Source organism: Puma concolor, chromosome D1 (genome assembly GCF_028749965.1).
Source record: "Puma concolor isolate L17-30 chromosome D1, mPumCon1.1.hap2, whole genome shotgun sequence".
NCBI classification, from domain to species: Eukaryota; Metazoa; Chordata; class Mammalia; order Carnivora; family Felidae; genus Puma; species Puma concolor.
Window position 1 is genome coordinate 61,882,069 of NC_141676.1, and position 23,605 is coordinate 61,905,673.

Here is a 23,605-nt window from a genome sequence, read left to right on the forward strand (position 1 = left end):
CCACACTGAGCACGGAACCTGATGCGGGGCTCAATCCCACAACCCTGGGATCATGACCTGAGCCAAAATCAAGAGTCAGACACTCAACTGACTGAGCCACCCAGACGCCCCTAAACAAAACCAAATTCTAATTGAACTTGTACAAATGAAAACTACAATGTCTGAGATGAAAAATACACTAGGTGGGATTAAAATCAGATTACACATTGCATAAGAAAAGATGAGTTAACTCCAAAACAAAGCAACAAATACCAAAATGAAATGAGAAAAAGACTAAAAGAAAACAGGAATGAATGGGGCGCCTGAGTGGCTCAGTCGATTGAGTGTCTGATTCTTGATTTCAGCTCAGGTCATGACCCCAGGGTCATGGGATGGAGCTCTAAGGTAGGCTCCAGGCTAAGCATGTATCCTGGCTAAGATATTCCCTCTCTCTCTCTCTCTCTCTCCCCCTTTGCCCATCTCCCCTCCTCTCTCTCTAAAATAAAGAAAAAAAAAATTAAATAAAAAAAGTAGGAATGAAGCACCCGTGAGCTACAGGACAACCTCAGTAGTCTAATGTATGTGTAATTGGAGTCTCCAAAGGAACATGGGGCCAGAAAAGTATATGAAGAAACAATGGGCCGAAGATTTTCCAAATTCGATGAAAACTATAAATCCACAGATCTAAGAAGCTCAACAAACTTCAAGCATAAGAAACATGAAAACTATACCAAGGCACAGTGTAATTAAATTGCTTAAAGCTAGTGATAAAGAAAAAATCCTAAAAGGAACTAGAAAAAGACACATCATATACAGAACAAATATAAAAAAAATGGCAGCAGAATGCAAACCAGAAAATGTGGAACATCTTTACAAGACTGATAAAAAAAAAAAAAAAAACATTAATCTACAATTCAATTTCCAGTGAAATATCTTTCAAAAAGAAGGTGAAAGAAAGTTTTCATTAGTCATAATAATAAAAGCTTTGAGGTCAGACATACCTGGGTTTAAATATTGCCTCTGGGTGATCAAAAACAAGTTACCGTTATCAATATCAATGATATCAATTTTTACTACCAATTATTAAGTGCTTACTATAAACGGGTCATGTTCTGTGCCAAGTATTTTGTATATATATAACCTCATTGGATTTTCATAATTCAGAAACACTTATAATCAACCATGTCATATAGAAATGCTGGAATTTGAATCCAGATTGACTGAACCCAAAGTCCGTGCTCTTTACCACTGTATTACACCACCTGGGCCTCAATCTTCTGTTTTTAAAATTAAATAATAGTAGGTACTTCATAGAGTGACTATAAAGGCTAAATGAGACAATACATGTATATTAACCAGTACGGTGCCCAATATATAGCCGTCACTCAGTAAATGGATACCGTTATTATTACGCACTCATACTTACCATACATCTCATCTTCCAATCCATGAACAAAGGCTCCACAAGCTCCTGACTCAATCAAGTTCACAGCTCCCGTATCTATTTCCTCCTTGGGAGCATCATCTCCCCACTTTCTGCCGCTGGAAAACTCCCCTGAACTGTAAAGTTCCTTGGCACGTTCGTGTGCAGTGCGTTTTCTCTGTATAGGACAATGACAATTACCACTTGCAGGAGGTTCATGAGGGAACAGTAAGATGTACCTTGGGAACATGGGAAGGTAGGAAATAAGATTGCTCTCTGAGACTTAACATTTTCAAAAAAAAATAATCAGAGCAAAGAACTGTAAATTCAACTTAAAGTAAGACTAAAAGTCACAGGTCTGTCACGGCTGATAGTATTCTTATTGAAGATAGCAAAAGAATGTGCTGATCAGACAGGTGGTTGTTCACCATGGCAACACAGGAAAAGGAAAACCAGAGAGGAAAATAATAGCAGTGTCCCTCCACACCATCCTGAGTAGATAATAACACTGACCCTAGAAAAGAATTTTTGTTTAGTCCCAATAGACGTAAGTCTGAATTTGGTAAGACTGTGCTTTATTTGAGCAACACTGCACTTACCATGCAACCTTCTAGTAAATTCCCTTTCTATATAGACTGCCTAAACAGGAATATACTGGCCAACTAAAGTAAATATCCAATTAAATTGAGTTATGTTTCTCAGCATGAATGAACTGTCATTCTGCTTTATATATCAGCCTCTTATGAATCTTCTTGGTGTGAGTCCACATCCTTGTGGCTGATCATCTCAAAGGCACTGATGAAATATAGCACCTAAGCCTACAAGGATGTGGGTCAGATGAAGTTTACACTCTGTGATGTATCTTAGAAACCCTTGCATTACTCATCCTTCACCATTTACCATAAGCATGCTGTTTTTCATATTTCTACTCTAGTATACACAAGGAACACTTAATCAATCACCAACCTCAAATTAAGGCAATGACCTTCAGGAATCCATATGGTAATGTTTCATTAAACATAGACAGAAACTCTCTAACCATTCCTAAGAATTTATCTTATGGAATGACTCAAAAGAAAACAAGATCTAATATGCATGAAGATGATATTCTTTATGTAATTTTAAATGGTAGAAAAATTGGGAGAATCTATATAACGCAGGGTTAAAAAATTATGTCACATCAACTTAAGAGAGTATACAATCAGTAAAAATAAGTATAAAGCTGACTCTATGAAAAAAAAGCATATGATGTAGTGGTAAATGCAAAAAGTAGACTACAAAATTATCTGAATACAATGATTCAATGTTTACAACATGCATAAGAGCTGGAGAGAAAAGTACCAAAATGACAAAAGTCACTGTGTTAGAGTAGCGGGAATATGGGTAAGTTGCTTCCCTTTTCCTTCTATTTATCAAAGATTCTGTAATTCTTTATTATCACTTTTATAATTTACAAATTAAGATAATGATATATTAACTTGTACACAGTCCTGACAATTATGTCGGAGAACTAACACGGTCAAGGCATTCCATAAGAGGCACTGTTACTGTTTAGAGAAAGAATTTACTCACTTTTCCATGGAAACTCTGGAAAAGGAATCCTAACATATCCTACAGTCTCATAAAATAAGACCAGACCTTTGTAGTTTCTATATAAGACACAACCTGTGTAAAGTATTTCATTAAAATAATTTAAAATTTAATGAAGTAACTTGTAATTTGGTCCAAGTTATTAAGATTTTTAAACTAAAATGTAATCTAGTCACCCAACATTTACTTAACAAATATATGGGCTGCAAAACTAAACCAACACCACTCGGCATATAGCTACACTGATAATGGTTACAGAAACCCAATTTAAACAACAAAGATTTCAAGTTACCCTAAGATCTGACATAAGCTTCTTGTCAAGTGTCTGCTCCAAGAAATGAGAACTGACTTGTTCCATAGAGCCCTGTAAAAACAAAGAATCCAGAGCAAATTAAACAACTTTTAAGACCTGAATATTATCTTAAAATTCAAAGTTTGCAGCCAACTTAAATGCATAAAGATAACATTATTCTCGACAGCAAAGATGCTTATGAGTTCTGAATCATCAGCAAAATAAAAAAAACATTAGCAATAGCAGCTAGCAGCTAAACAGAGCTTACTATGTGTCACACACCATTTATAAATATATTAACTAATTTAGTCCCCCTATGAAGTAAATACTATTATTTGTCCCATTTTATATATGGGGGAAAAAAGAAAAGTTAAAAAGAAAAAAGAAAAGAATGCACAAAAAGGTTAGGTGACTCATTCAAAGTCACAGGTAATTTACAGAGCTGGGCTATAAACCCAGGTTCCAGAATCCTTTGCTTAACCACTACTCTCCACTATTTCTCCATTCCTTTTCATCCTATTCTTTCCATCATTTGTTCATTCACTCACTCATTCAATAAAGATATATTTACTGAGCAACCATTTAACTATATGCCTCCAGTAACCAGGAAGAGCATACAAAAATAAGACATCAATTCTACACTCAGTGATCTCACAGACTAGTGAGGGAAAATGGTAAGTAAAGAGATAACTGTATTATGTATAAAATGTTATAATACGTATATAAAGGGTACTATAGGAAACTCAGAGAATAAGAAATACAGGGTGGAGGCAGGGAGAGATATATTTGGGGAACCAGTAATCACAAGTGCAAATGCATAAAGAGAGAATGCCATGAGGGAACCATCAAGTGAATGAAACACAGGATAGTGGTGCCAAAAATGAGGCAGGACAGCAAGGGAATAGATCATAAAAGGCCTCTCTCATATCCTTTTTTGTGTTTGTTATGGTGAGGGCTTTGCCATAATTATGAATAATAACTAGACAATCTTTTTTAAACAGTGAGCTCAAAATTATACAAAATATTTTACTTGTATTTAAAATTTTTATTTCTAATAATCCCCAAAAAAATGTAAATTATCTTTTTTTTTTTTAAAGTAATCACTCCACCCAACGTGGGACTCAAACTCATGACCCCAAGACCAAATGAGTTGCATGCTCTACTGACTGAGACAGCCAGGCACCTTGAAATATCCTCATTTTTTAGATGAGAAATTGAGGCTGCGAAATTTGGTAACTTGCTCATTTCAAATAAGGGTGAAACACAGTTAGATTTACACCTCATAAACATCCTCTTAGCAACAATGTGGCTAATGGACCAGAAAGAATCAAAATGAAGCAGAGGGATGGGTTAGCAGGCTATTAGAGCAGGTCCCAGACATTCTTAAGGAATATATTGGCAATCTTCTCTAATTCCTGAGTCAGTAAATATGTAAATGCTTATACAGGCTCGGACTTTTTTTTCCTCTAATCACATTTTCCATAGTTACATGTTCTTTGGGAATATCCTCACCCAAGTTAACACCTTCCCTACAACACCAGGAGAGCAACTGTTGAACTATTTTCATGTAAGTAGTATCAAATTTTTTTCTTATTTCTACATGGTACAGTTGATGGCCTTCTTTGTTACACAGATCTGAGCCAATATCAAATCCAACAGTCATGTTTTTAATCCAAACATCAATTTTATGAATAAGAACTATAAATTTTTAAGATCTCCTTTAATTTTCTGTTTAGTTTTACCACCAGCATTAACAGTTGGATTTTTAGGGGGCACTTTTTTTTCCTATAAAAAATCAAATTTTTGTTTTGTTTTGTCTTTTTTTTTTTTTTCAACGTTTATTTATTTTTGGGACAGAGAGAGACAGAGCATGAACGGGCGAGGGGCAGAGAGAGAGGGAGACACAGAATCGGAAACAGGCTCCAGGCTCCGAGCCATCAGCCCAGAGCCCGACGCGGGGCTCGAACTTACGGACCGTGAGATCGTGACCTGGCTGAAGTCGGACGCTTAACCGACTGCGCCACCCAGGCACCCCTGTTTTGTCTTTTAAGAAGACCTACATGCAACACGGGGCTTGAACTCACAACCCTGAGATCAGGAGTCGCATACTCTATCAACTGAGCCAGCCAGGTGCCCCAAGAATGAAGTTTTAATAACTTCACAGTGAACTACTCAAATCCCTAGTCTCAATGCTCTCCTCCAACTCCTTTAGCCGAGCTCTCTCCTGACACAGTAGCAGAGAGGGAGTAGTATTCAAATTCCAGCCTCAAAAATTTACATATCATTATTTGCAACAAATTTCCCATGCTATCTTGAGACTATGTGAAGCTTTCCATTTTAGTCCACAAATACCAAGAGCTCTATGACATAGTAACCCACTCAAAAAATGTTGGGATCTAAACTAGTACAAACAGTGGAAATAGAAAAGGGAGAGATTCAAAAGAGGTCAAGAAGACAGTCCTGGTAAGAGCTGATAACTCTGTGGATACTGGACACAGAAAGAATTCCCAAATGCCTCCAGGTTTACAACTGGGTAAATGATGGCATCATTCATGAAAGTGCTAGAGGAGTAGATGTGACCAGAAAGAGGAATTCATCATCAGGTATATCTCACCAAGCAGAAAAACATCTACATTCTTGTCTACTTTAACCAAGACAAATACATTCAGGTAAGGTCTCTCCAACTGTGCTAGCACTATTTAACAATTTATATTTACAACACTAAGGAAACCATGATATTTAACAAACAAGTATGCCAAACCTGCTTTCGGAACAAAAACTGCTCAATTATAACTGTTCAATAATAATGTAAATCTGCACTAGCCTCCAGCTTCTACCCAATTAAGTGATAAAGAAAAGTAACCCACCCTCCCTTCCCAACGCCAAAAAAAAAAAAAAAAAAAAAAAACCAAAAAACAAGAAAACAAAAAACTATCATGTGAAACATAAAACTGCCACTGACAAAGACATGTGCATTTGCCCTGGGAGAGACTAGTCCTTATGGCTATGGACTTAACCTACAATCTATCTGAAAATATTATCATCTTTAAGGTCAAACACTTCTGGAGTCTTATAAAGAAGGTTGAACCATTACTGAGTAAGAAAGATCAAACATCTTAAGCAGAAGTCATTGAACTAAAAACAATATTCTAAATAAAACACCAATTACCATGATTAATTTCACAGTAATGACTGTATTGTAAATCGTCCCATGGAGCTGCATACTTGCAATCGACTTTCTTTGCCTCAGTGGGAAAGTTATGGATAACTACAAACTGACTTTCCACATGGTTTTGAATTTTCTGAAACAGCCTACTTCTTAAATTTTTCATACTGCTAGAAGCCAAGGAGAATGGAGACTTGATTTTTTGTGCAAGATGGACTTAAATCTAAAGCCTTATCATTTAAGTTCTTGAAGAACCTGGCTTCTGCTTTCCTCTTGAGCTTTATCTTGCTGAACATCCCACACGTTTAACATTATCCCCCCACAACCAAGATATATTAAACTGCTTATACTTTAGTATCATATTGTAGTTTAGTATACTAGTATGCATGACAATTGTACTCCTTCTGAATCTGCTTATATTTTCTCCTTCCTTACTTATTTACTTAGCCAACTCATATTTATCCTGCAAAACTCAGTTCAGAAATTACCTCCCCCAAGAAGCCTTCTGTCAATGTGTTAGGTGCTCTCTTTCCTAGGAGTACCAGGTATTATAACTGACTGATTGCTTATGTCAACCTATCAGACTGCCAACTCTTTGAAGACAGCAGCTATGCTCAGTTGATGAACACAGTCTGAAAACTATATGCAGTTTAAATGACAATTTTGTCTATTCAAGAGTTGGAGTGGGGGAGTACACCTCTTTGCCGACACAAAGGAACTGGTAAATCAGCAGGGCATTAACTGTACAACCACAGCTCTCGATGTGTAACTGGACTATCACTAGGAAGAGATTCCACATGAGTTTCAGATCATGAAGTGTCATTTACTATCTATGTGGCCTTTGATATGTTACATCACTTTTCCAAACCTTATTTTATTATTTACATAATGATTAACAGAATATCTACCTCAAAGAGTTTAAAAACATTGTTTTTAATGTTTATTTTAGAGAAAGAGAGAGAGACAGAGACAGAGCGCAAGCAGACGAAGGTGCAGAGAGAGAGAGGGAAGCACAGAATCCCAAGCAGACTCCAAGGTCTGAGCTGTCAGCACAGAACCCACGTGGGACTCATGATCTGAGTCGAGGTCAGACATTTAATTGAGCCACCCAGGTACCCCTCAAAGAGTTTAAAAGAATTAAAAATTATCTGCAATAACTATGTTTATTAGGATATGTATGTATATATATGTACATTTGTACTTGTTCATATAAAAAAGTGGGTATATGTGCATGTGTATGTGCACAGGACTAGAAGTGCCTAGCTTAGTAGGCTAAGAACTCTATAAATAGTAACAATGATTATTATCAGTAAAATTAGATTGTTAATTGCTTTTGAAGTACAAACATAATTACTTATATAATTTGGAGCTGTTTGGATCTGAAATCACTGAAATTAAAACATAAAGCATTTGACTCAAGTTAGAATCATCTAAGTGGAAACTCTTTCAATTCACCATGGTAATTCATTATTCATATAGTTTTACGTAATAAAATTCATATCTTACAGGGTACAAAACTGAAAAATCTGAATTACCCTGCTTTAAGGATTACTCTTCTAACTGCCTACTCAAATCAAGATGTATTATTGAATCATTCCCCTGCAACATCTCCCTCACACATACACACACTGCACACTGTAGATGCTCAGGAAATGTTGAATGACAGAATCTGGTGAATGATTGGACTGTTCCAAATTTTAAAATATTTGAAAACCAAAACACAGCTTTAAAATGTGAATTCAAAAATAAAATCAAGGGAGCCCGGGTGGCTCACTTGGTTGAATGTCCAATTCTGGATTTTGGCTCAGGTCACGATCTCATGGTGGTGGGATCGAGCTCCACGTTGGGATCCGTGCTCAGCATGGAATCTGCTTAAGATTCTCTCTCTCTTCCCCTACCCCTCTCTCCCGCTTGTGCTCTCTCTAAAATAAAATAAATCAAATCAATAAAAATACATAAAATCAATAACTGGCTTAACTCTGTACTTTATCATGGACAAGCAATATGATCTAGTACTGAAACCATCCAAATTCCTTATTATTCCATGAAAATGCTTCACACAAGTTTCAGCAGTTACCCCATAAATACTGGTCTTAGGAGTAGGGCTATCATTGAATCTGTGTCCAAAGTATTCAGCCAACAATCTTACCAAGACTGGCAGAGATGGGGGCCCCAAAAGGCAAGTGTCCAAAAAGAATCCCAGATTTTCTTGCTGTGACATTTATATAAATTTTTACAAATACTTATATATGTATTTACATATTACAACCACCCCCAATACCCCATGTTTAGCATAGTACTTTACAATTTGTATTTTCACATATACTATCACATTTGAGCATCATGACAACCATGTGAGGTAAACATGAGAGAATATTATGACCCACTTAACAGATGAGGAAACTGAGACTAAGATCAAGTGCCATGTCCTAGATAACATAGTTATAAAACAGGGCTGAGTAATAATACACCAACATTCTTTCTTCTGTAAGACAGTTCTATCTCTGAAAAGTTAATTTTTCTTTTTTTTTTTTTTAACAAATGTACCATGAATTACCGAAGGCAAAACAGTAGAAAAGTACCAGCCTAAAAGTCAGATTAGTATTTGAATCCCACTCTACAACTTTGTATCTGAAAATTGGATAATTAACTTCTCAGAGCTTCTGTTTTCTCACCTGAAAATGGGAATAATAGTAATTACCTTTCTAGGTTACTGTGAAGAGTGAATGAGATAATGTAAGTGGTGTCAGAGCAAACTCTCTGGGTCATAACAGGTGCTTAGTAAAGCAACTATTTTTATTATTTTCCTTTTTCTCTAGGCCTTGGCTGTCTCATATGGTAACAATGTTAAATAAGATTATCTTTAAAATTCTTTCTAGTTCTAAAAGACTACTTCTCCACTGGAAAGTAAGCCATTTATTTTTATTTTTAGAAATACTAGGGTTTCTATAAGTGGGTTATATCTATCCCTATCTGTAGTTTCTCAAAATCTTTATACAAGTGTAACAATAAACATGTTCATTAAAGAAAGTGTAACTTACCAATAGCTTTGCAGCTTGAACTCGAACCACCCAAGAGCCGTCACTGACCATGTGACAAATTTTTCCAAATGCATCATCAACTAAGCGAATCTCTTCATTAGAAGAAGGGATTGGGACAATGCTAAATTAAAAGAAAAAAACACACACACAAATAACAAAACAGGAACCTAAAGCTGCAAGTTCAATAAACTGAGAATAACCATTGAAAACCGGCACGCGCGCACACACACACACACACACAAAGATGACAACTGAGTAATTCAAATCCTAGAGTGATAGAATACATTTCAGAGTAAAGAAATCACTCTGAGAGTATGAAACAACACTTTTAGTTACAGTGCAAGTTTTCCGTCTCTGGAATAAAAGTGTTTAACCCACCAAAGGTTCAAAGATTTACAAAGATACCAAAAACTAGCTACCACAAAGTATTTTATATCTTTAAGTTTATTCTCTCCTATAATTGCATTGCTGTCAATATAGCAAATCATAGAATCAATATAAAATATTCTGGTTTTCCAATTTTAGCAGGCAGTTTAATGAAGAGGAAAAAAACACTTCTTTTTCCTACAGAAGCAGCTCTTTTACAAAATAGAATAATATTTATCTCTCTACCTCAAAGAATCACTGTGTAAATAAATGATTTAATTACTATGAAAACATTTTTAACGAGGAAAACACCTCATAAGGGATCATTATTCTCAAACTCACCTAGTGTCTTTACATGGCATTTGTATTTACTAAAAAGGGCCCTAAACCATTTAAAGATTAAAAAAAGAGTGGGGTGGGGGGCTTAGACAGCACTTGAGAAAGACAGCCAATCTCTCCATTTATAGATGAGCAGGCTGGGACCCAGAGAGGAAGTCTCTTTCCCAGGGTACATGGAAAATTCACAGAAGAGCTGAAAAATAAGGACCAAGCATCCTGATTATCAGGATCTGCACTTTCCCCTATTCCACACTGCTTTCTAAAAATCTAACCAACATTCCTTATCTGGAGGAGGGCTTTTTGCATGATGGGAGAAGAGAAAAATGGCTTAGCAATGAACAAAAGCTGGCTTACACCCACACTGACCTTTCAGGATAGAGCTGACTGACAACCCAGATAAGTTGGACTGCAGCACTGCGCACTTGTTCATAGTCATCAGACAGCAATTTACAGGCCTGCAAACAAGAATTCCAAAAGTCTATTAGTTCTGTGTCCTCACAGGTGATGTTCAAACTACCTTCAAAATGAAGACAGGGTAGCTGGATAAGGATGCCAATCAAAATACTTGTGGGTAGTTTTAACTTCTTGTACTTTTGCCCAACAAAGAATTCTTGGCCTCTGTCAGCTGTGTTCTGTGTTCTGACTCCCACCACACGTCTGAAAGCAGAACCACAGATTGAAAGACAGCACAAAAGCCACCTAGAATAGTATCGATCTTAGCAAAGCCTGCTGGGAGCCCACAGCGCTGTTCACATGGGCACAAACCCCAAATCTGGGCTGTTGGGGTTTTTTTTTTTCCCCTTGCTGTAAAATCAAAGCACAAATTTCTGGCAATCTGAAATCTCAAGCACTCTAAGTAAACGTATAATTTTAATGCTAAACTGCCAAAAGAAGCCAGATTTTTGTTTTACTTTGGTCTGAAATGGAATATCCCTGCCCCACCTACATAGCAACACCCTAGACTTCAACAACACCCAGAACTACTCCATTTCTAGAATTTAAAAATCCTATATTCCAGGGGCACCTGGGTGGCTCAGTCGGTTAAGCATCTGACTTTGGCTCAAGCCATGATCTCACAGTTCGTGAATTCAAGCCCTGCATTGGGCTCTCTGCTGTCAGCATGAAGCCAGCTTCGGATCTTCTGTCCCCCTTTTTCTCTGCCCTGTCCCCACTTGTTCTCTCTCTCAATAAATAAACTCAAAAAAAAATTTTTAATAAAAATAAAAATCCTATATTCCATGATCCTGTATTCCTCTGATCATAACCTGTTACTCCACCAGCTCCTCCATTTCCATGAATTAATCCGTCACATTTGCTCTTCAGTCTCATTTAACCTACCTATCCGTTTAACCAAGATTTCCCAACCTTGCCTCTACTGTCATTTTGGACTATACAATTCTTTGTTGTGAGAGGCTATCCTCTGCACTGTTAACATGGTTGGCAATATTCTTGGCTTCTACCCACTAAATGGTTGTAACACAGCACCCTCTCCCTCTCCCTCGCAGTTACAAAAGCCCAAAATATCTCCAGACACTGTCAAATATCCCTTAGAGAGTAAAATCACCTTGGTTGAGAACCATTGCTTTAATCCTACCCTTTTTCTCCACATGAACCACCTTCTCCTTGCTCCATAACCTGCCTTTACTTAGTCCCGACAGCACTGTCAGCATTACCACTGACAATGCTCTCAAGACTTCTACAGCTGCTCTACAAACCCAACACCTTCTCTATTCCTCACAAGGGCAGGAGAGCACTAGCAAAGACCACACTCTCTAGCGGACTGGGAGCTCATGATCTCGAACCTTACTGACTCTCTCTGAAATCTTTCACACCCCTGCTTTCCACACCCATTCCCTAAGGCAGCTTATCTTAACCTCCTGCTCTGGGCCCCTACCCCACTTCCAGCCATAAAGCAGCATGTTTATCTGAGAAAAACCCAGGTTCTCAGGCACAAATGCTCCAACTCTTCCATAACAATTATAAATTCATTTATACCTGTATTCTCCCACACCTCATTTTCTTAATGTCTCAGGAAAAAGTATCCTAATTCCTAATCCTTCTACTTTTGCTATGGATCCCATCATTTCCTCACACAGGCCTTCCCTTACCATCCTCCAATATAGGTCCTATTTGTGATTCTCTATTATAGCACCCTATTTATTCACTGCATAGCACTATTCACATGCTTAATTATTGTGTTTATTTATTTAATTGCCTGTCTCATCCATGAGAATGTGAAGGGCATGGATCCTATCCAACATGCTCGGTGTTATACAACCAGCATTAGGTATTCATTAATATCTGTTGGATGATTCAGCTCATGAATCTGATTTTCTGTTTAAAGGAACTTACTCTACCATTTATCCCCCTGTGTCTCTTCCATCACCAATTTCTCCCAAAACACTGGCTCCCTTCAACACATAAACATACTTATTTAGCATACATTTTAAATACATAAGCATACTTATTTAAAATACAGGGGCGCCTGGGTGGCTCAGTCGGTTGAGCGTCCGACTTCAGCCAGGTCACGATCTCGCGGTCCGTGAGTTCGAGCCCCGCGTCAGGCTCTGGGCTGATGGCTCAGAGCCTGGAGCCTGTTTCCGATTCTGTGTCTCCCTCTCTCTCTGCCCCTCCCCCGTTCATGCTCTGTCTCTCTCTGTCCCAAAAATAAATAAACGTTGAAAAAAAAAATTAAAAAAAAAATAAAATACAAAAAGCCCTCCCTGAGTCCAATACCCCTTTCTACCATCCTCCATCCTGCCATCCTATTATAGCCAAGTTCCTTAAAGTACAGTCACTATTGAAATGCCTTACCTCAATTGACCCTAATCTGGCTTCCATCCCCAACACTCTACTAAAATTGCTCTTTCCAAACTCATTAATGGCTGCCTTGTTAAAAAGTCCAATGGGTAAATTTCAGGCCTATCTCGCTGACCTTTCAGCAGCATGTGACTGTGACAACTGTGAGAACTCCCCCCTGCCTTTTTTGGAAGGTATTTTTCCTCCTCCTCCATCTCTTCTGTCTGTCTCTTAAATGTTGGACCTTACCTGTGGCTTCCATCCTTGGTCTCCTTCAATCTTCTTACTCTCTCTGGGTATCCACATGCCCCCTAGATAGTGATGGCTTCAGTTACCCACCTCTAGCTCTGACCTCTGCTGAGCTCCAGACTTCCACAACTATCTGCAACCTGGAACTTTCCTCATGGGTGTCCCGTCAATCCTTCAAACTCAACCAAAACTGGTATGGTACCTAATTCAAATTCACACCTCAAATAATCCAACACTCCATCCTCACTCCCTTGAAGCCCTCATCATTGCTTGCCTTGTTAACTGACACAGTCTTAGGCCACTAAATATCTGAATCACCTAACTAACTATTCTTCCTCTGAATCCTTACTCTCTAAGTTTCCTTAAATTTTTTGGCTTCCCACAGAGTTTTCCTACAGGGAGATAAGGTGCTAGTCACACCAAAACAACCATTCTGAACTCATTCTATGTAATTATGTAAAAGAATAAACTTGGTTTATGTATCAATCATAGGGGCTTATCTAATTACCATCTTCTTCTGAAAGATAAAACCATTCTTTGTACAAAATCTGGTCTCTGACATGGATTTAGATTGCTGGTCTCCAGATTCATTCAACTATTCTACAAGAGAAATATCACCTTGTAAGGCCTTTTTATTGGTCAATCAGCTTCTCCTAGTGATACTACAACTTCACAGTGCGTTTCTTTACCAATACTACAAATACTGTGAATACCTTTCCAAATGATCCCAGGGTCTCAGTCATCTTTCTTCAGAAAAACTCTACTATGTCAAGAACGGTGCCTCGAATCAACTTCATGCTTGGCCCAACCAAACACAAGATCAGAAAGACTACCTCTTTGCTTATTCTGAACACACACTTCTTTTTGTGTACTCTGGTATACACAGTGAGCTACCTAAATCCTCCTAAAAGTCGTTTTTACATGTATTAGTGCTACTCAATTACATATCCTCCATCCTCTTACTAACTAACATGTGTGTTTTAGATACAACTTCACATTCATCCCAATTAATGTTGCCAGTTGATGCTCCATGTTTTCAAATTCTGACAACTAGTATACACTCTCCCAGTTTCACTATCCTTCCTCCTCTCCCAGACAGTAATCATGTAAGGTACCTGATTATAAATGGTTTGGTGTAATTTCAATCCTCTTTCATGAAGCTGCAACTAGATAATAGAAATAAGTTTAAGTATTTGAGAAAAAAAGATCAATATTTCCAAAGTCTCCCCACAATCTCATATATTTTCCCCCATTACATTAGATTAACATAGTTCCCATTAGCCAAAATTAGTGCTATACAAGTAAGAAATCTGGTCAGACCTTTGGGTAGAAACAAGAGACTTAATAAATCTAACCCATCAACTGTCCCAAGGGGATATTAGAAAAATATTAAATAATGATAAGGATAAAGAAGAAATGGTTAACACTACCTCCCCCTAAAATGTACCCCCCCCCCCACCCAGGGGCCTGGAGGAGGGATGCGACTTGGTATTATAATAGGTATAAGTTGTACCCTCTATGTTTCAGTATATGGGTGAAAGCTACCAGAGAGGCCCAAAGAAAAGCACACCTGCCATACAAAGGAATGTGTGCCTCTGAGTTCTGTGATACCATCAACACATTCCTGAAAGTGAGCCTAAGGAATATTCGGGGGGGGGGGGGGGGGGGCGGTGTTCAGAAAGCACCCAAACCAACATTAGCCATGAACTTTAAAAAAAACAAACAAACATATGAGGGGCACCTGGGTGGCTCAGTTGGTTAAGCATACAACTTCAGCTCAGGTCATGATCTCACAGTCCGCGAGTTTGAGCCCCACATCAGTCTCTGTGCTGACAGCTCAGAGTCTGGAGCCTACTTCAGATTCTGTGTCTTCCTCTCTCTCTGCCCGTCCCTCCCTCCCTCCCTCCCTCTCTCTCTCTCTCTCTCTAAAAAAACATTTAAAAAAAAATTTTAATGAAACAAACAAATCAAACTGTCACCCTCTGATTTCCATGATCATGTTTACCATGGCTTTTATAGCTGCTGTCCTGACTCGTGGGTCTTGGTCACTGAAGTAATCCCCTATAATCTTCTGGACATCTCTGACAGCTAGGCCCTCTCCATCTTTTGTGACACTTTTCTCCAAAGAGCCAAGATTGCCAAGTAATTGCAGGCATTTATTTCTTACACCATGGGAGGTATCTGTGAGGTGCTATGAAAGGAAAAGAGAACAAAAGGACAGGATTAAGATAGCTTAAAATAAATAAAAAACCAGAAACAAAAGTATTATATCAGCTTTAGGAATGACTCAAACACAACATTCTCACCAGTCTCTCTAGTATCATGTTACTTGAGTATGTATCATCATAAAGAAAGATGAGTCCTTAGAAAATAAGATTCTCTGTATTCCCAAGAGCCAGCACTTTGCCTTATAAAGAGAAGGTACTTTATTTACTTCTTAAAAAAATTGTTTAACGTTTATTTTTGAGAGACAGAGAATGAACAGGAGAGGGGCAGTAAAAGAGGGAGACACAGAATCTGAAGCAGGCTCCAGGCTCTGAGCTGTCAGCACAGAACCCGATGCGGGGCTCAAAACCATGACCCATGAGATCATGACCTGAGCCCAAGTCAGACACTTAAGTGACTGAGCCACCCAGGGGCCCTGAGAAGGTACTTTAAAAATGGCCCCCAAGGGCATCTGGGTGGCTCAGCTGGTTAAGTGTCTCTTGGTTTTTGGCTCAGGTCATGATCTCACAGTTTCATGAGTTCAAGCCCAACCTCAGGCTCTGCACTGGCAGCACAGAGCCTACTTGGGATTCTCTCTCCCACTCTCTCTCTCTGTCCCATCCCCGTCTGTGCTGTTTCTGTCTCTCTCAAATAAATTCATAAACTTTTAAATAAATATATAAATAAAGCCCGTAAGCTGCATTTTATTTGCTATCAAATCTAAAAACAAAACAGAAATGTGTAAGTTTTTAAAGTTTTTAATATCCATACAGAAAAATGCAAAAAGGTTAAGTGTACAGCTCAATGAATTTTAAACAAATGAATACACACATATAAAAAGCACCCAGATAAAGGCGCCTGGGTGGCCAACTTCGGCTCAGATCATGATCTCACAGTCCCTGAGTTCGAGCCCCGTGTCAGACTCTGTGCTGACAGCTCAGAGCCTGGAGCCTGCTTCAGATTCTGTGTCCCCCCCCCCCCCCCCGCCCCTCCCCTACTCATGCTCTGTCTTGCTCTCTCAAAAATAAATGTTAAAATTTTTTTTAATTAAAAAAAAAAAGCACCTAAAGAAACAGAACAGGAAACCCCTCTTGGTCCCCCCCCTCATAAACTACTCCACCACCATAAAAATTAGCCAATATCTTGACTTCTAACACCTAGATTTATTTGGCCAATGTTTTTTTATTATAATTTTATTTTTTTTCAGTTTTTTTTTAATTTTATTTTTAATTTTTTTTAATTTACATCCAAACTATTTAGCATATAGTGCAACAATGATTTCAGGAGTAGATTCCTTAGTTCCCCTTACCCATTTAGCCCATCCCCCCTCCCACAACCCCTCCAGTAACCCTCAGTTTGTTCTCCATATTTATGAGTCTCTTCTGTTTTGTCCCCCTCCCTGTTTTTATATTATTTTTGTTTCCCTTCCCTTATGTTCATCTGTTTTGTCTCTTAAAGTCCTCATATCAGGGAAGTCATATGATTTTTGCCTTTCTCTAATTTCACTTGGCATAATACCTTCCAGATCCATCCATGTAGTTGCAAATGGCAAGATTTCATTCTTTTTGGTTGCCAAGTAATACTCCATTGTATATATACACCACATCTTCTTTATCCATTCATCCATCGATGGACATTTGGGCTCTTTCCATACTTTGGCTATTGTTGATAGTGCTGCTATAAACATGGGGGTGCATGTGTCCCTTCGAAACAGCACACCTGTATCCCTTGGATAAATGCCTAGTAGTGCAGTTGCTGGGTCGTAGGTTAGTTCTATTTTTAGTTTTTTGAGGAAACTCCATACTGTTTTCCAGAGTGGCTGCACCAGCTTGCATTCCCATATTAAAATTTTAGAGAGAGAGCAAGCGGAGGAGAGGTGCAGACAGGAGGAGGAGGGAGAAGGAGAAGGAGAAGGGAAGGGGGAGAGGGGAAGGGGGAGAGAGAGAAAGAAAAAGAGAGAGAGAGAAAGAGAAAGAGAGAATGAGAGAACAAGAGAATGAGAGAGAGAGAGAGAGAGAGAGAGAGAGAGAGAGAGAGAGAGAGAGAATGAGAATCTTAAGCAGACTCCATACTCAGCCTGACATAGGGACTTGATCCCACAACCCTGGGATCATGAACCAAGCCAAAATCAAGAGTTGGTCGTTCAACCAAATGAGCCACCCAGGCGCCCTATTTTGCCCATTTTTATACTTTGTAAAATCAACCAGTGTCTGGCCTCTCTTGCTTAATATGATGTTTGTAAGATTCATCCATAGTATGGCATATAGCAATGGTTCCTTCATTTTCATTACCATATAGTATTCCATTTGTCAGTACACCACAACCCACTTTTCCTCTCCCATATTGATAGACATCTGGGTTATTTCCAGTTTTTGGCTATTCTAAATAATGCTACCATGACTGTGGTAGCTTGAATGGGGCTTCTGTTGGATATATAAGAATGGAGTTGCTGGGTCACAAGCCATGTATACATTCAGTTAATAACAAACAGCCAAATAGTTTTCCGAAGCAGTTGTACTAATTTAACTAATTTACATTTCCACCAGTGACACTTGGTGTTCCAGTTGTGCCACATCCTTGACAACACTTAAGTACTGCCAATCTTTTTCATGTTAGCTCTTCTCACCAGTATTTTTTTAATTTACTTATTTTTTTAACTTACATCCATGTTAGCATACAGCGCAATAATGATTTCAGGAGTAGAATCCAGTGATTCATCCCCCACACGTAACACCCAGTGCTTATCCCCAAAAATATCCTCCTTAATGCCCCTTGATCATTTAGCCCATCCCCCTACCCACAGCCCCTCCAGCAACCCTGCTTGTTCTCTTTTGAGTCTCTTAAGTTTTGTCCCCCTGTTTTTATATTATTTTTGCTTCCCTTCCTTTATGTTCACCTGTTTTGTATCTTAAATTCTACATATGAGTGAAGTCATATATTTGTCTTCCTCTGATTTCCCTTAGCACAATACCCTCTAGTTCCATCCGCACAGTTGCAAATGGCAAGATTTCATTCTTTTTGATTGCCAAGTAATACTTCATTATATGTACATATACACCACATCTTCTTCATCCATTCATCTGTCGATGGACATTTGGGCTCTTTCCATACTTTGGCTATTGTTGATAGCGCTGCTATAAACATTGGGGTGTGTGTGCCCCTTCGAAACAGCACACCTGTATCCTTTGGATAAATACCTAGTAGTGCAATTGCTGGGTCATAGGGTAGCTCTATTTTTAATTTTTTGAGGAACCTCCATATTGTTTTCCCGAATAGCTGCACCAGGTTGCATTCCCACCAGCAATGCAAAAGAGATTGTCTTTCTCTGCATCCTCGCCAACATCTGTCGTTGTCTGAGTTATTCATGTTAGCCATTCTGACAGGTGTGAGGTGGTATCTCATTGTGGTGTTGATTTGTATTTCCCTGATGATGAGTGATATTGAGCATTTTTTTCATGTGTCTGTTAGCCATATGGATGTTTTCTCAGCAGTATTTTTAAAGACATAATGGCTATATCTAGTATAATGCTACTGAAATAAGCTATTTGCATAATATACAAATGTTAATACAAAACAAGTATCTTTAGACAGTCCCTTCAAGTTCAAATTTTCCAGGTTTTTCTATCTATAAAATCATTGGTTTGAAATGACAACAGTCTCTAGAAGTACCCTCAGTAAACACCCATTTCTCTTCTCCTGCCTTAATCTGCCACTCCCCTACTTTACAGGACTATAAGGATTAAGTGATACGTCTAAAAAAAACCTGATAATTTAGAAGAGCTAAACACTCCTGACATCCACTCAATCCAGAGCTCTTTTCCCCCATTCCGCTGCATAAATTACTTCATGATTTTCAAAACTGTGCTATGTTCAGAGTTGAGCATCTGTACCTTAAATATTTACAAAGCTCCACAATACCTGTTTTCCTTACATATATTACTCCCAAGTACCACTAGTCTCCAGCATGAAGAATTGCTCAGATTTCCAATTACTGCATGATAAGCATACTGATCCTAAATCAATAACCAATTCTTATGATTAGCTAACTAGGCTGCAAACACTTCGCGTAAATAATACCCAAACACACAAAACTGAAGAAACAGGAAGATGTATCCAATGAGTAAATATATTATAGCTGATTCCAGGGCTAGAGTAGGGAAAGTACAAAATGAGCCTGGATTATTTTGTTGTGCCAGAAAGAAAAGAAGTATTCAAAGAACAAGAGAAGTCAAAAGAACACAGACGCCAGCTTAAAAGGGCTCCCACTTGGCCGAATCAGGAAATCTGAACATCACAACAAATAATTATAGTAACAGACTACCACCCACTGAGCAAACAAGTAATCGGAGTCCATAACTGATATACACAAACTGAAAGTTTGATGACAGAATATTTACAATGTCTAAAGTGCCACCCCACAAAAACACTTATTCATTTCAAAATGAGAGAGTAACTTTATAGTGAAGCAGTGTGACAGACACTATCTTAACCAAGTGATCAAAGTAAACATCATTAGTACTGGGACAAATCAAAATGGTGTAGCACCTAACAGGATGCAGTAAGAAGAGTATCTTGTCTGTGATTATTTGTTTTAATATTTAGTTATTTCTGAGAGAGAGAAGGACAGAGTGCAAGTTGGGGAGGGGCAGAGAGAGAGAAAGACACAGATCCAAAGCAGGCTCCAGGTTCTAAGCTGTCAACACAGAGCCCGACGTAGGGCTCGAACCCATGAACTGTGAGATCATGACCTGAGCTGAAGTTGGATGCTCAACTGACTGAGCCATTCAGGCACTCCTCTGATATACATATATATATGTGTGTATATATATGTGTGCGTGTATATATACACACATATATATGTGTGTGTGTGTGTGTATATATATGTGTATATATATGTATATATATCTCAGATGTGTGTGTATATATATATGTGATGTATATACATCAAATGTACACATGTGTGATATATACGTATATATACATACGTATGTATCTATTTTTTTTTTTGAGAAAGAAAAAAATGTGAGTAGGGGAGAAGTGGGGGGAGAGAGAATATCTTTTTTTTTTTTTTTTTAACGTTTATTTATTTTTTTGAGACAGAGAGAGACAGAGCATGAACAGGGGAGGAGCAGAGAGAGAGGGAGACACAGAATCCGAAACAGGCTCCAGGCTCTGAGCTGTCAGCACAGAACCCGACGCGGGGCTGGAACTCACGGACCGTGAGATCATGACCTGAGCCGAAGTCAGACGCCTAACCGACCAAGCCACCCAGGCGCCCCAGGAGAGAGAGTATCTTAAGCAGGCTCCATACCCAGCGCAGAGCTTGATCTCACAACCATGAGATCATGACCTGAGTGGAAATCAAGAGTCAGACACTTAACTAAGCCACCCAGGTGCCCCTTGTCTGTGATATTCTTTTTTTCTTTTTTAATTTATTTTTTATTTGAGAGAGAGACAGAGAGAGGGCACAAGTTGGGGGGAGAGAGAGAGAAACTCAAGCAGGCTCTTGATGTGGGGCTCAAACCCACAACCCTGGGATCATGACCTGAGCCAAAATCAAAAGTCGGATGCTCAACCTACCGAGCCAACCAGGCGCCCCACATCTGTGATATTCTTAGCAAAGGTGGAAAACTTGAATCTAATTATGAGGAAATATCAGATAAACCATAATTCCGGAAGGTTCTATGAAAGACCTATCCCAATTTTCAAAAATGTCAACATCATAAAATCAAGTAAAGACTGAGGAATTATACCAGATTGGAGACTAACGAGGTATGGTGACTAAAAACATAACATGTGATTCCGAACTGGATCCTTTTCCAATAAGGGACAGGAATGAAACAAACAGTGAAACGTGAATGAGCTATGAGGATAAATGGTAGCATATGCTGATGTTAATGTCCTGATTTTGATGGTCATATTGAGGTTTTGTCGAAAAATATCTTTGCTTGTGGAAAACACACACTAAAGTATTCAAGCATAACAAATGGGCAACTTATTCTAAAATGGTTCACAGGAAAATAAAGTTCCCTATTATTATACTTGCAACTTATCCACAATTTTGAGACTTTAAAAATAACTGAACTGTCAGGGCGCCTGGGTGGTTCAGTCGGTTGGGCGTCTGACTTCGGCTCAGGTCATGATCTCGCGGTTTGTGAGTTTGAGCCCCGTGTTGGGCTCTGTGCTGACACCTCAAAGCCTGGAGCCTGCTTCAGATTCTGTGTCTCCTCCTCTCTCTGCCCCTCCCATGCTCATCCTCTGTCTCTCTCTGTCTCTCAATAATAAATATTTTTAAAAAATTAAAAAAAAATTGAACTGTCCACACACAAGAAAAAATAAAATCATACTGTTTCATAAACATTAGAAAAACAAGAGCGCCTGGCTGGCTCAGTTGGTAGAGCCTTCAACTCTTGATCTCAGGGTTGTAAGTTCAAGCCCCATCCTGGGTATAGAGATTACTTAAAAATAAATAAAATCAGGGGCGCCTGGGTGGCGCAGTCGGTTAAGCGTCCGACTTCAGCCAGGTCACGATCTTGCGGTCCGTGGGTTCGAGCCCCGCGTCAGGCTCTGGGCTTATGGCTCAGAGCCTGGAGCCTGTTTCCGATTCTGTGTCTTCCTCTCTCTCTGCCCCTCCCCCGTTCATGCTCTGTCTCTCTCTGTCCCAAAAATAAATAAAAAAAAAAAAAAGTTGAAAAAAAAATAAATAAATAAATAAATAAATAAATAAAATCAGGGGCACTGGGTGGCTCAGTCAGTTAGGCATCCAACTTTGACTCAGGTCATGATCTCACAGTTTGTGGGTTCGAGCCCCATGTTGGACCCTGTGCTGACAGCTCAGAGCCTGAAGCCTGCTTCAGATTCCATGTCTCCCTCTCTCTCGGCCCCACCCCCAAGTGTGCTCACTCTCAAAAATAAACATTAAAAAAAATTTTTTTTAATAAAATAAAATCAGAAAGACGGAAGGAAGGAAAGAAGGAAGAAATTACATTATCCATAAGAAAAGTGTATTTTAAGACCATTCAAAGAAAGAGGCAGCAATAGCTGAACCACACCCCAAACAGGTTCAGAAAATGCCTCCAGGAAGCATAGGAAGCTTTGCAGACAAAGTGGATTCCATAAATTGTTTCACATCTTGTCTGAGAGGCAAAATAGCAAAGCTGAATGAGCATGGACGGGAATCAGACAGACCTATTTGATTGCTGGCCCCGCCAGTTAGTATCTTTGGGATCTTCACTAAACCCCACAAGTCTTTAGAAATCCTTACTTTGTAAAAATAGGAATAATATCCCCTACCATGAAATTTTGTGGTGAGTACACTAAATGAACTCATTTAGGAATTACTGTCTGTAAAATTAGCTAATAGTGTCTGGGATATAATAAACATTCAATAAGTACAAGAGCCTACTATAGTGCCTAGCACTTAGAATGTACTTAAAAACAAATAAACAAACAAACCTACTTAAGAAGAGAAGAGGTAGGGAAAAGAAGCGCAAGTGACTGCAGAGAAAATGGTGAAGGGTCAGAGGTAAGAGTGGGCACCTGGATGAAATAGGTCTGCTGACCTGGAAGACACAAACACGAACTTTCTAGTGATGGCTGTTTAACAACAGGGCAGTCTGTCATGAAAGGTAGTGAGCACCTATTAATGGCTCACATCAGAATGCTCCTGGAGAAGATTCCTGAATTAAGTGGGAACCCGGACTTCGTGAGAAGCTATGTCCTGTGTGAACGTGGGGTGGGCAGGCAAGCTTACTTGGAGAAGAAAACAAAGGAAACCTGATGAAAAAGCCACTATGCTGAGGGTGAGGCTCTCGGATACAGAACTTCTCATTATAAAAATGGTTCACTCCAACACTGTGGCTCAGAGTTAATTCTTGCCTCCAAGTTATTTAGGTTGCAGAAATGTGAAACATACCCTGAAGTCCTCAAAATGCCTTATATATAGTAAAAGCTCAAAACCATCAATCAAAATAAGACAGTGAAACTGAGAAGTTAAGAGAAACTTACAGATAAGATGACAATGGCTGTCACTTAAAACAGGATATTTTTTAACAAACTATTTTAGTATGAAAACATCACTTCTCATAACTAAACTGTTGACTGAGCCACCAGCCGCTGAAGATTGTTTCCACTGTTACAAACACTTCATTCAATTT

General features: G+C 38.8%; 1 protein-coding gene across 2 annotated transcripts in view; it reads right to left on the reverse strand.

Annotated features, from left to right (window-relative positions):
- Positions 1–23,605, reverse strand: part of INTS4 (integrator complex subunit 4) — a 120,817-nt gene that overhangs the window by 52,838 nt on the left and 44,374 nt on the right. For both annotated transcript variants that reach the window (XM_086678399.1, XM_086678400.1), the window contains 6 exons: positions 15,250–15,435; positions 14,360–14,410; positions 10,563–10,651; positions 9,492–9,612; positions 3,285–3,356; positions 1,406–1,580 (listed from right to left, as the gene is read on the reverse strand). In XM_086678399.1, coding sequence (XP_086534525.1) covers positions 1,406–1,580; positions 3,285–3,356; positions 9,492–9,612; positions 10,563–10,651; positions 14,360–14,410; positions 15,250–15,435 — 694 coding nt within the window. The remainder of the gene's footprint in view (positions 1–1,405; positions 1,581–3,284; positions 3,357–9,491; positions 9,613–10,562; positions 10,652–14,359; positions 14,411–15,249; positions 15,436–23,605) is intronic.